The 12,504-nt window shown below is 38.6% G+C and overlaps 1 protein-coding gene across 5 annotated transcripts in view; it reads left to right on the top strand.

Moving 5' to 3' along the window:
* The window catches only part of MGAT4A (alpha-1,3-mannosyl-glycoprotein 4-beta-N-acetylglucosaminyltransferase A), a 122,658-nt gene that overhangs the window by 93,034 nt on the left and 17,120 nt on the right, over positions 1 to 12,504 (top strand). For 4 of the 5 annotated variants that reach the window (XM_054476498.2, XM_063648488.1, XM_054476502.2 and 1 more), the window contains exons 10-14: positions 818 to 948; positions 4,643 to 4,750; positions 4,870 to 5,063; positions 8,282 to 8,360; positions 9,566 to 9,632. In XM_054476498.2, the coding sequence (XP_054332473.1) occupies positions 818 to 948; positions 4,643 to 4,750; positions 4,870 to 5,063; positions 8,282 to 8,360; positions 9,566 to 9,632 (579 nt within the window). The remainder of the gene's footprint in view (positions 1 to 817; positions 949 to 4,642; positions 4,751 to 4,869; positions 5,064 to 8,281; positions 8,361 to 9,565; positions 9,633 to 12,504) is intronic. The other variant, XM_063648489.1, reaches the window with a different exon arrangement.

Genomic DNA, 12,504 nt, shown 5'->3' with positions numbered 1-12,504 from the left:
CTGGCCAACATAGTGAAACCCTGTCTCTACTAAAAATACCAAAATTAGCCTGGCATGATGGCAGGTGCCTGTAATCCTAGCTCCCTGGGAGGCTGAGGCAAGAGAATTGCTTGAGCTGGGGAGGTGGAGGTTGTAGTGAGCTGAGATTGCGCCACTGCACTGCAGCCTTGGGGACGAGAGCAAGACTCAATCTAAAAATATATATATATATATATATATATATATATATATATGTTTAAAGTTGAAGAATTGAAGGAAATTTACAGGGTTCAAATAATATTGAGAGGATAACATTTCATCTCCTATGGTACTATTTAACACTTTAAGCATTAGAGGCTGGACCTTTGACAATCTTGATAATTTAACTCGAAACTTAAGAGTCAAAAACAATCTTTACTTGTAAATGCTTCAGTGAAAACAAAATTAGGAGTCCTTGTTTTTTGCATTTATTGATTTAGAATAAAATTTTTTACCTAAACCTCTCAATGTTTAATGGGAAGAATCTTAGTAAGACACGAAGGGAAAATCTCTGACTTGCTTTTTGAATGCTTTGGGCCAGTAGGTATACAATAGATTATTATAGTAACATCAGGAATTTACTATATCTGTTTACACCCAGGTGACAGCTCAAGAGAAAGTTTAGCCGAAACAACTTTGTTTAATTTTGATAATACAAGTGGGGAAATTGTTTATGATGATTTATAGTTGAAAGCACAAGCTTCAGTGTATGTTGTGGGCAAGATTTCACGAATGTAAGGTAAGCCATTTTGGTGCTTGGTTTCTTCATTGCAGCTATTGACTGGGAATATCTTTTCAGGTAAAATGTTTCAAGCGCCAGATCTTACTCTGATTGTAGAATTCATATTCATGTTTTACAAGGAGAAACCCATTGATTGGCTCCTGGACCATATTCTCTGGGTGAAAGTCTGCAACCCTGAAAAAGATGCAGTAAGTTAATTCCTCACCAGAGCGGAGGGAGTTTCTCTTCTGTATTTCGTGAAAGTGACTTTTAGAGATTTTGCAAATAAATAGTTAAATAGGTAGGTGATATAAAACTTCTTTCCTGAGCTGATAAAAAGTTTCTGTATTAGAAGAACTTTTAGATAGCAGTGGAAAATCCTGTAAAGCAGGAAGCTGTTACAAGATGACAGACATTGTTTAAATTGCTGATAAATGTTTCTAGTGTTTGTAAGCCCTGGTGGTTTACTAACATTGGGTATAGATGTTGGTCATATCTGTTCTTGCATGGGATACCATTTCAGTTTGTTTTCTTCATATTTCCTGTTCACTGTCTTTTTCCTTGTATACTGGGGACAATATTAGACCCTAACACATCTGTAAATGAGGAATAAAGTAGAAGTAATATTTTATACTAAAACAATGACACGTTAAAGTACCTTTCAGCATGTTACTCACAAAAAGCCAGTGTTCATAATAATATGATTACCTTTCGGATGATAGTTGCAGTCAAGTAAGTGAATAATAATTTCTGCTTTGATCATTCAGATAGCATGTTATTACCATAGAGATTTTATTGTTAAGAGTAATTAGGCCAGGTGCAATGGCTCATGCCTGTAATCCCAGCACCTTGGGAGCCCAAGACTGGAGGATCACTTGAGCCCAGAAGTTCAGGACAAGCCTGGGCAACAAGTCAAGACCCATCTCTACAAAAAAACAATTATTTTTTTAAAAAATAGTAATTAGGTATGTTTTCCTTGTCCAATTTGAATTGTATCTCTGAAAAAAAAACTACAGCTTTTAATTTATTTGATGTAAGCATAAACAATATGTAAAAGTACAAATTCTTAAAAACGTCCATTTTGATGTGTAATGATAAGTATTACTGTAAAAACATGTCATTATAGAGTTGACTTACCATTCATTGTAACAAATAAGCATTAGTTTGACTTCATGATCTTCTACTCCCTAGAATAGTTGGATCCTCATACCTGCTAGGTTTTAGGATACTACCTTCTGGTGTCTGTAGGCTATCATTGCATTCTGTTTAAAAAAAACCACAAAAATTAAAAAAAAAACCCAACACATTCTTAGTTAGAGGAAATCATGGAATCTAGCAATGGCAGAGTATATGTTTTCTGACAATTCGTTGAACATATAAATTGTTTTAAACAAATCATTTTTTAGAGATCTCAGTCCTTATGTGTATTTTCACTGTGACTTATAGAAATTTTTATTGTAGGACACAGAAAAAGTTAATGTCATCTTTAACCTCCTACAATACACTTGCATTTCATTCGTCCTGTGCAATTTTATTTAATATGTGGTTAGGTTCTAAAATGAGCCTTCGAGGTGAAAAAATCTATAGTAGAAATTAAAACCACAAAAACCCTCTAAATCATCCATAAATTTGGGTACATGAACTTTTGGACGATTTCATCCATTCCTTCACCCTTCTGTAGTCCATGTTTTTCTGTTGCCTCTAATTCTTCAGTTGCTTCCCCTAGAATGTCGAGGGCGCTGTCACCACATCCTTGACAGTGGCCCGGGAAACCCTTCAAATCATTCATACATTGTCCCAAAAGGTTATCAGCCTGCTTGGGCCCTTTGGCCAGAGTCCTTCCATTGCCACTGGAGTGACAGGCTGAGTTCCAGACACTGCCTCGGTGGTTTCGCTCTCTCCTCAGCCTTGTGCTCCTCAGTCTTTTCTCTCTCTTGCCCTTTGCCCTTCCCTTTGACTCTTCCTCCCTTTCTTTCTCCTTCCACTTGAGTATTTCTGCAAAGAAAATACACTATTTCCCCTTTATTGTAGTGTCAGTAATAATGCCAGTGAAGTGAAACCTCTTGAGAAGTAGGCATTTTAGCACCCAGTATATTATTAGAAGTCTTTGAAAGTGTAAATGTCTTTCTTTCTTTTTTTTTTTTTGGAGACAGAGTTTTGCGCTTGTCACCCAGACTGGAGTGCAATGGCGCAGTCTCAGCCCACTGCAGCCTCTGCCTCCCAGGTTCAAGCGATTCTCCTGCCTCTCAGCCTCCCGAGTAGCTGGGACTACAGGCACGTGCCACCATGCCTGGCAAATTTTTATATTTTTAGTAGAGACCAGGTTTCACCGTGTTGGCCAGAATGGTCTTGGTCTCGTGACCTCATGATCCCCCCACCTCAGCCTCCCAAAGTGCTAGGATTACAGACGTGAGCCACCAAGCCTGGCTGCTAATTTTTGTATTTTTTTTTCTTTTTTTCATTTTTGAGACGGAGTGTCGCTCCGTGGCCCAGGCTGGAGTGCAGTGGCATGATCTCGGCTTGCTGCAAGCTCCGCCTCCTGTGTTCATGCCATTCTCCTGCCTCAGCCTCCTGGATAGCTGGGACTACAGGCGCCTGCCACCACGCCTGGCTAATTTTTTTTTTTTTGTATTTTTAGTAGAGACGGGGTTTCAATGTGTTAGCCAGGATGGTCTCGATTTCCTGACCTCGTGATCTGCCTGCCTTGGCCTCCCAAAGTGCTGGGATTACAGGCGTGAGCCACTGCGCCCGGCCAATTTTTGTATTTTAAGTAGAGACAGGGTTTCACCACGTTGGCCAGGCTGGTCTCAAACTCCTGACCTCAGGTGATCCATCCACCTTGGCCTCCCAAAGTGCTGGGATTGCAGGCGTGAGCCACCATGCCCAGTCAAGTGTAAATTTCTTATAAAGATGTGTTTTTTAATTTTTTTTTTGGCCCCAAACTTATGTAAGTTATTGAAAATGAAAAGTCTAAATAAATATTTGTCAAGTGGCCCTTGGTGTTGCACAGCCTTCACACGCCAGGCCCACGCTTGAAGACAGGTTGAGATGGAACGTCTGGACCGTGGGGCACTGCGAGTTGAAACATAGGTGTCCCTTCCTGTGTTGACAGAGATTGTCTGTGGAATTTTTAATATCATTTACCTGCTTCTAGGCAAATGATTGCCTCACATTTTCAAGATGCTTTCGTGCAACAAAATGTGCCATTTATAATTTGCAAATTCATTGTATTTTTAATAAAAAATATTTTGTATATTTGAACTAACCCCCAGTCTATAGTTTATTCATTTTAATATTAAAAGTCAAATCTTTATTGACGTGTTGAAGGATGGTTGAAGTTAAACCCTTCACTCTTCCCTTAACTATGCTTATTTTAAATTTCTGGATCATGACTATTTATCAAGTAAGTAGCAAATCTATTAGTGCCTCAAAGACTAGAAAAAAATATGACTTGTAATTATGACTTGAAGTTGTTTTCTTTTCAATTTTGTTGTTGTTGTTGTTTTATTTGTTTGTTGGTTTGTTTTTGTGACAGAGTTTTACTCTGTCACCCAGGCTGGAGTGCAGTGGTGCGATCTTGGCTCACTGCACCCTCCGTCTCCTGGGTTCAAGTGATTCTCCTGCTTCAGCCTCCCGAGTAGCTGGGATTATAGGCTTGCACACCTGGCTGATTTTTGTGTTTTTAGTAGAGATGGGGTTTTACCATGTTGGCCAGACTGGTCTCAAACTCCTGACCTCAGGTGATCCACCCGCCTCGGCCTCTCAACTTGCTGGGATTACAGGCATGACCCACCGCGCCCGGCCCTTCTTTTCAATATTTTAATAAAGGTCTTCTCATTTTCCAGGTGAGGGCAAGATTTCACTTTATTATGCAACACTAACATGATTTTTTTAAATATTTAGAAACATTGTGATAGACAGAAAGCAAATCTACGAATTCGCTTCAGACCTTCCCTTTTCCAACATGTTGGTCTGCACTCATCACTATCAGGAAAAATCCAAAAACTCACGGTTGGTGACTTAATTTTATTTTCTCATGAACATACAACTTGTTATTTAAGGTATAATTATTGTTTTTCTTCTTAAATAAGCTGTATATTATTTAATAGCATATATGTCTTTGCTCCCAGGATAAAGATTACATGAAACCGTTACTTCTTAAAATCCACGTAAACCCACCTGCAGAGGTATCTACTTCCTTGAAGGTCTACCAAGGGCATACGCTGGAGAAAACTTACATGGGAGAGGATTTCTTCTGGGCTATCACGCCAATAGCTGGAGACTACATCTTGTTTAAATTTGATAAACCAGTCAATGTAGAAAGGTTGGTGATTATTGAAATGTATGTGATCTTACAATTCGAATCTCTTTTCGTAATGTGATTTATAATAGGTTTTTGTGTGTGTGCATGACAGATGGGACACAGTGGGGCCCAAAATGTTGGGCTTTAAATTACATGTAAAACAACGCCATAATAAAAATAAGCATGTTGTTTTCAGATGTAATGTCGACATTTAACACGTTTGGTGAACTTCATTGGTATTTCTGGACTTAGTATATCTAGTATAATTTTTTAATACTTTTATGCGGAACTCTCGAAAATCTCAAATTAGTGTTTATGTCTTTATTCTGGTATGTCCCTTGAAAATTGATCTGGAGCTAGTTGATTAGCCCAGCAATTTGGTTGAAATGATAAATTTGACAGAGTATGACTACTCTTAGTCAATGGTTTTACAAATGCTAGGTTATTTTCAGTACACCAGGGAGAAATTTACAGTTGTTTTATGTTTTTGAGCATTTATATTCATTTTACAAAATTTAGGAGTTTCTTCCTTTTTTTTTTGAGACAGTCTCGCTCTGTTGCCCAGGCTGGAGCGCAATGGTGCGATATAGCTCATTGCAACCTCCGCCTCCCTGGTTCAAAAGATTCTCCTGCCTCAGCCTCCCAAATAGCTGGGATTACAGATACCTGACACCACACCTGGCTAATTTTTTTTGTATTTTTAGTAGAGACAAGGTTCCACCATGTTGGCCAGGCTGGTCTCAAACTCCTGACCTCAGGTGATCCACCCATGTCTGCCTCCCAAAGTGCTGGGATTATAGGTGTGAGCCATTGTGCCTGGCCGATTTTTAATTTAATAGTTGTGATTCCTTCAGTCCTTCTTCAGGTTTGGGTATGTTCCCCAGATTGGCAGTGGCATACTTAAAGGAACATAGTTCCCCACTCTGTGGTATTTCCTTTTATGTGCCCCAATGGGAGGGCCAATTTGATTTTTAGAATCCACCAGAAATCATTTTCAGTAATTCTATTTGAGGTAGTCAGAAACAATTTAGAGCTGTGATACAATGTTACTAATTTTCTTTTGTTAGTCTAAACTGATTCCAAGGAGGAATTCAAGTTTTAAAAGTGTTTTAAGCATTGGGAATACCACTGGAAGAACATACAGAAATAGTTTTGAATAATATTTTGCACTTGCAGGAGCATTTATTTGTTTTGCTGTTAAAGTTCATTTTTATACTATTAGTAATACTCTGCACTTTGAGATATTGTTTATCACTCAGAGAGCCAGCATAGCATTAGAAACAGCATAGATGTCCATTAGTATGTGTTTGGTTAAATAAAATGATATTGCCACGCAGTGGAATGCTGTAAGCAGTCATCAAAAATAATGACATAGATTAATATGTATTGACATGAAAACTTTCTTAGATATACACTAAATGGGGTAAAAAGCAAATTTTATAACTTTATAGAATATCCTTATAGATCATTTTATAGATTATAGCATTATATGTGTATAGGATTCTAGAATATATAGCATTCTATATAGAAAGTATAGAATTATAGGTTATAGAAGGATTTTTTGAAATAATAAAAACAATGTTTTACATATATTATGTACATAGAACAAATCTGCAAAAAATCTATCAAACTGTTAATAGAGGTGAGATAACAGGGTCAGTTTCACTTGACTTGATACATTTATTTTGTGTGCTTTTTCCCTCAACAATCAATTTATTTTTCTTAGTCTTTGACTTTTGAGAAAGTATAGATTCACACACAGCTGTAAGAAGTAAAACTGAGACATCCTGTGTACCTATCACCCCACTTGCCCAAGGGTAGCATCTTGCAGACTGTGGTTTTGACACCAGTATATCAAGATAAGGACCGTTTCTATCACCCCAAGAATTACCACGTAACCTTTTACAGCCACATCTACTGGCCCGCCGCTGTAACTGTATCATAACCATACTGTGACTGGCTGAGCATTTTTAATGTGCAGGGGACTTTTTGTCAGTTCTCCTGAACTGATTGGAGCAGTCCTCTGAGGTAGATGGGACTATCTGCATTATAGAATAAACTCAGGCTCAGAAAGCTGAGGAAACTCGTGAAAGGTGACAATTCTAGTAAGTGAGAGACCCAGGATTTGGACCCAGGTCTTTCTGACTCCTAAGCCTAAACTTTTAACCATGCAACTGAACTAAAGTTAGGTTTGGATTCAGACATACTTTGCATGTCTTATCTAGTTTCCTCCCTTCCCCACACCCTGAGAACGCATACGCATACTTACTAGTTTGTTTTCAGAGTATCAAAAACAGAGTATTATACTCATACCCAGAAAGTATTTTAGATCTGTCACCATATATCGATAATTAGTCATTCTTCCAATGCTTTTTTAATATTGATATTCAGATATTTTAAGAGGTTAATTTACTTTTAGTCTACTAATATTAAAGTTATTTGTATTGGATAGAACTAGTCTTTGTTTCCTTTATTATTATTATTTATTACTATTATTATTATTATTATTATTATTATTTAGAGATGAGTTCTTGCTGTGTTACCCAGGCTGGAGTGCAGTGGCACAGTCATGGCTCACTGTAGACTAGACCTTCCAGGCTAAACTCAAGCAATCCTCTCACCTTAGCTTCCTGAGTAGCTGGGACTACAGGCACATACCACCATACCTGGCGAATTTTTAAATTTTTTATAGCGACGAGGTCTCACTGTGTTGCCCAGGCTGGTCTTGAACCCCTGACCTCAAGTGATCCTCCTACCTCGGCCTCCCAAAGTGCTGGGATTACAGATGTGAGCCACCACATCCAACCTAGAACTGGTCTTTGGACGTGCCATGACTACTGGTTGTCCTAGTGAAGTTTTTTTCTGATATAAGATACAGCACTATTATATAGGTATTATAATTTTCTGGGAAGAGGTTTAAATATTTAAAGCATTATAGACAGTGACATAAAACTCATCCTTTTTGAAAATATCTAGGTACATTATTATGTAAAGCAGCAAACATAATTGTTTCTGATAGAAGGAATGAACTTATCACCTAGGGGTCATGCTCTTAAGTTTCTAAGTTCCCTACAACCATTCAGAACACATACTGTGCAGTTATTACAAGCTCTAGTGTTGTCAACTTTGCTTGCTTAGAGTCTTGTTTAGAAAAGCTGACTCTGAGGTAAGGTCATTTTCTTGAATCTTTGTAAAATCTAGCCCGACTTGTGTTTTTATTTTGATGTTTGTATTTTCAGTTATTTGTTCCATAGCGGCAACCAAGAACATCCTGGAGATATTCTGCTAAACACAACTGTGGAAGTTTTGCCTTTTAAGGTATGACTGCTATTTCCTCTTACCTTTCCCTAGCAACTAATACTAGTAGACTTAGCTTGAAGCTTGTCTTGTTTTTAAGGGGAAAGAAAATTCTCATGATTTGCAGGACTCAATGGTGAATAATATTAATTTTTTTGAAATATGAAGCACTTTTATATTTGACGAGTGCATTTGACCCATTCATAGAAAGAGCCTTCATTTTGTTTTATCTTGGAAAATAACAGGCCAGACCCGGTGGCTCACATCTGTAATCCCAGCACTTTGGGAGGCTGAGACGGGTGGATCATTTGAGGTCAGGAGTTCAAAACCAGTCTGGCCAACATGACAAAACCCCATCTCTACTAAAAATACAAAAATTAGCCAGGAATTGTGGCATGCGCCTGTAATCCCAGCTACTCGGGAGGCTGAGGCACAAGAATCACTTGAACCTGGGAGGTGGAGGTTGCAAATAATATGAATGTTTCTACTAGAAAAAGAAATGAAACATTGTTTTTTGTTTGTTTGTTCGTTTTTTGAGACAGAGTCTCGCTCTGTCACCGGCTGGAGTGCAGTGGTGTGATCTTGGCTCACTGCAACCTCTGCCTCCCAGGTTGAAGTGATTCTCCTGCCTCAGCCTCCTGAGTAGCTGGGACTATAGATGTGTGCCACTATGCCTAGCTAATTTTTGTATTTTAGTAGAGACTGGGTTTCACCATTGGCCAGGATGGTCTTGATCTCCTGACCTCGTGATCCACCCACCTCGGCCTCCCAAAGTGCTGAGATTACAGGCATGACACTGCACCCGGCCTGAATCATTGTTTTCTTTAGTGTTTACTTGCTGTTTGTATTTTGAGTCCAAATTCTATGTGTTTTTAATGCCTGTTAATTAATACACAATTTAATTTATTGGTCTCTCAGGAATCCTTAGATTTCTTTCAAGTTAACTACACAGTTCTTCTATAGTTTTAATAGAAAATACTGTTCTATTTCATTGATTTAATGTTTCATTTCCAACCACCAATATATTATATACAGATTCAAACGATGGCTTAAGAAAACATCTTTTATTATTAATGTAATAAGTTTTTTAAAGTTCAAGACTGAGATGATATTCCTCTTTTTAGGGATAGCTGTGTTACAAATGTCACTTCATCTATATTAAGATATATTAATAACTTAGTTTAAATAGAATTATTTTTGAAATTAATGCTTTTGTTTTATTTTAGAGTGAAGGTTTGGAAATAAGCAAAGAAACCAAAGACAAACGATTAGAAGATGGCTATTTCAGAATAGGTAATATCTACTTCAGTAAAATAGCCTTTATTTTTCTGGACTTACTCCTAAAGTACTTTTAAGTTCTTTTCAGATGTTAAGCAACTTGAGGATTACAATTACCAGTGTCCTCCAGGTTTTATGTGTGCTGTGTTGTAGTACTTGCTTTTATTATTTGACCCAAGTAGGATTTCATATCACAGATTGGTTCACTAGCTGTCTTTCTCGCCCCTTCTGCTCTGTGTCATGCTCTTGTTGATGCTCCCTGATAGAGAGTCTGCCTGCACTGCCTCCTACTGGACGGCCTTAGCTCCTCTCCAGTCTCAGCTCACATTGACAGGCCAGAATCTGTGCTTCGGGCCCCTTCCCTCTTCCCCAGCGTCATATCTGTGTTGAGATGTCCACTGACATAGCCTTATACCTGGTGGCCACATAGCCGTCTACCACAAGCGTCTGTAACACACACATTTCTTTGTTGATCACCAGTTTTTGCTGTCCCTATCCATCTAGTTGCCTAAGCCTAACCTTGGGAGGCACCCTGAAGACTGCCCTCTTCTTACTGTCCATTAGCACAAATCTGTCAGTTTTTCATCTGAAAGCCTTGAGTCACCCTGTCTGTGAGGGGCAGTCTGCCCTGTGCCTCCGATTCAGAGCCAGGGGAGGGACTGCATCTCGCTGTGGCTTTCTAGAGCCACTGCAGTTACTTTTCTGAAATGTAACTAGAACTCTGAGGCCTTTTTGTTATCTGATCCCTTAGCTCCCACCCACCTTCACATCTATGACTTTCTCTCATTCTTTCTCTCCAGCCCTGAGACTGTTGTTCCTCTGATGAAGGCCCCACACGCTCGGGGCAGCCACATCTCTAGCCATTTTCTCTGCCTGAAATGATTGGTCAATTATTTTTCCTTCTAATAAATGCTTTTGCACCCTTAATATGCCCATTTAATGGCCTTACTTCCCTGCTCTTCAGATCCCCCCGTATGTGCCTTTGCTGTGCGGTTGTGTTGTTCCATAGCTCCATTCTGTGTGCTCCCCCTGGAGAGGGAGGGGCCGTGTCTCTCCTGTATGTCCTGTAGTTAACATAGGGCCTGTCACTTGGTAGACACTGACTCAATAAATAACTGTACATTTTCTTTTGCTTAAAACAAATGAATGCTTCTTCTTAGTATTAGATAAGAGCAAATATTGGCATATTTATATTGTAGGTCTATAGGATAGATACATTTTTAAGCCCTTTCTAGAACAGTTTTACCTTTGGTAAGTATCATTCAGCCATTGCTAAGAGGCTTGCACAATAACCCTGGGCTACTTTCTTTATAGTTTTGGTGGATGAATGATTTTTATATTTGGGCTGTATCTTAGCCCATCTCTAGAAATATACACAAAATCAGCTGAGTATCTGAGACATTTATTACCCCATTACCTGTCACTTACTAAATTTCTGAGAATGGTATGTTCTAGATTATGAAAGCAGCATAGGAAATAGAGACATCTATATTAAATATCTCTATAGTAATTGAAGAAAATGACCATCTAAAATATCAACTCATATGTTCTTAGAACGAGACGCGAACTTCTGCATCATCAGCCTAGGACCTTGTGTAATCAAACAGAACAGAACTAAAGAGCAACTGATCTTTTTTCAACTGAATGTAGAACATTCTGCTTCCTTAAGAAGTCTTCTTTGATGGAATTGTGTGTGAGGAGCTTCCTTGACCCTCTCGGTAGCAAAACAATTATAACTGGTGAAAATGATTTTTAAAAAACTATTTTAAATCTGTGAAGATTGTCCTAAGGGCTTGCAGCAAACGGAGCAACTTTTTTTTTTTTTCTTTTTCTTTTATTATTATTATTATTATTATTATACTTTAGGTTTTATGGTACATGTGTCCAATGTGCAGGTAAGTTACATATGTATACATGTGCCATGCAGGTGCGCTGCACCCACCAACTCGTCATCTAGCATTAGGTATATCTCCCAATGCTATCCCTCCCCTCTCCCCCCAACCCACAACAGTCCCCGAAGTGTGATGTTCCCCTTCCTGTGTCCATGTGTTCTCATTGTTCAATTCCCACCTATGAGTGAGAATATGCGGTGTTTGGTTTTTTGTTCTTGCGATAGTTTACTGAGAATGATGATTTCCAATTTCATCCATGTCCCTACAAAGGACATGAACTCATCATTTTTTATGGCTGCATAGTATTCCATGGTGTATATGTGCCACATTTTCTTAATCCAGTCTATCATTGTTGGACATTTGGGTTGGTTCCAAGTCTTTGCTATTGTGAATAATGCCGCAATAAACATACGTGTGCATGTGTCTTTATAGCAGCATGATTTATAGTCCTTTGGGTATATACCCAGTAATGGGATGGCTGGGTCGAATGGAATTTCTAGTTCTAGATCCCTGAGGAATCGCCACACTGACTTCCACAAGGGTTGAACTAGTTTACAGTCCCACCAACAGTGTAAAAGTGTTCCTATTTCTCCACATCCTCTCCAGCACCTGTTGTTTCCTGACTTTTTAATGATCGCCATTCTAACTGGTGTGAGATGGTATCTCATTGTGGTTTTGATTTGCATTTCTCTGATGGCCAGTGATGGTGAGCATTTTTTCATGTGTTTTTTGGCTGCATAAATATCTTCTTTTGAGAAGTGTCTGTTCAGGTCCCTCGCCCACTTTTTGATGGGGTTGTTTGTTTTTTTCTTGTAAATTTGTTGGAGTTCATTGTAGATTCTGGATATTAGCCCTTTGTCAGATGAGTAGGTTGCGAAAATTTTCTCCCATTTTGTAGGTTGCCTGTTCACTCTGATGGTAGTTTCCTTTGCTGTGCAGAAGCTCTTTAGTTTAATTAGATCCCATTTGTCAATTTTGGCTTTTGTTGCCATTGC

This window comes from Pongo pygmaeus, chromosome 12 (genome assembly GCF_028885625.2).
Source record: "Pongo pygmaeus isolate AG05252 chromosome 12, NHGRI_mPonPyg2-v2.0_pri, whole genome shotgun sequence".
Classification (NCBI taxonomy): domain Eukaryota; kingdom Metazoa; phylum Chordata; class Mammalia; order Primates; family Hominidae; genus Pongo; species Pongo pygmaeus.
Note: the sequence above shows the minus strand (reverse complement) of the source record. Positions and strands in the feature narration are given on the sequence as shown.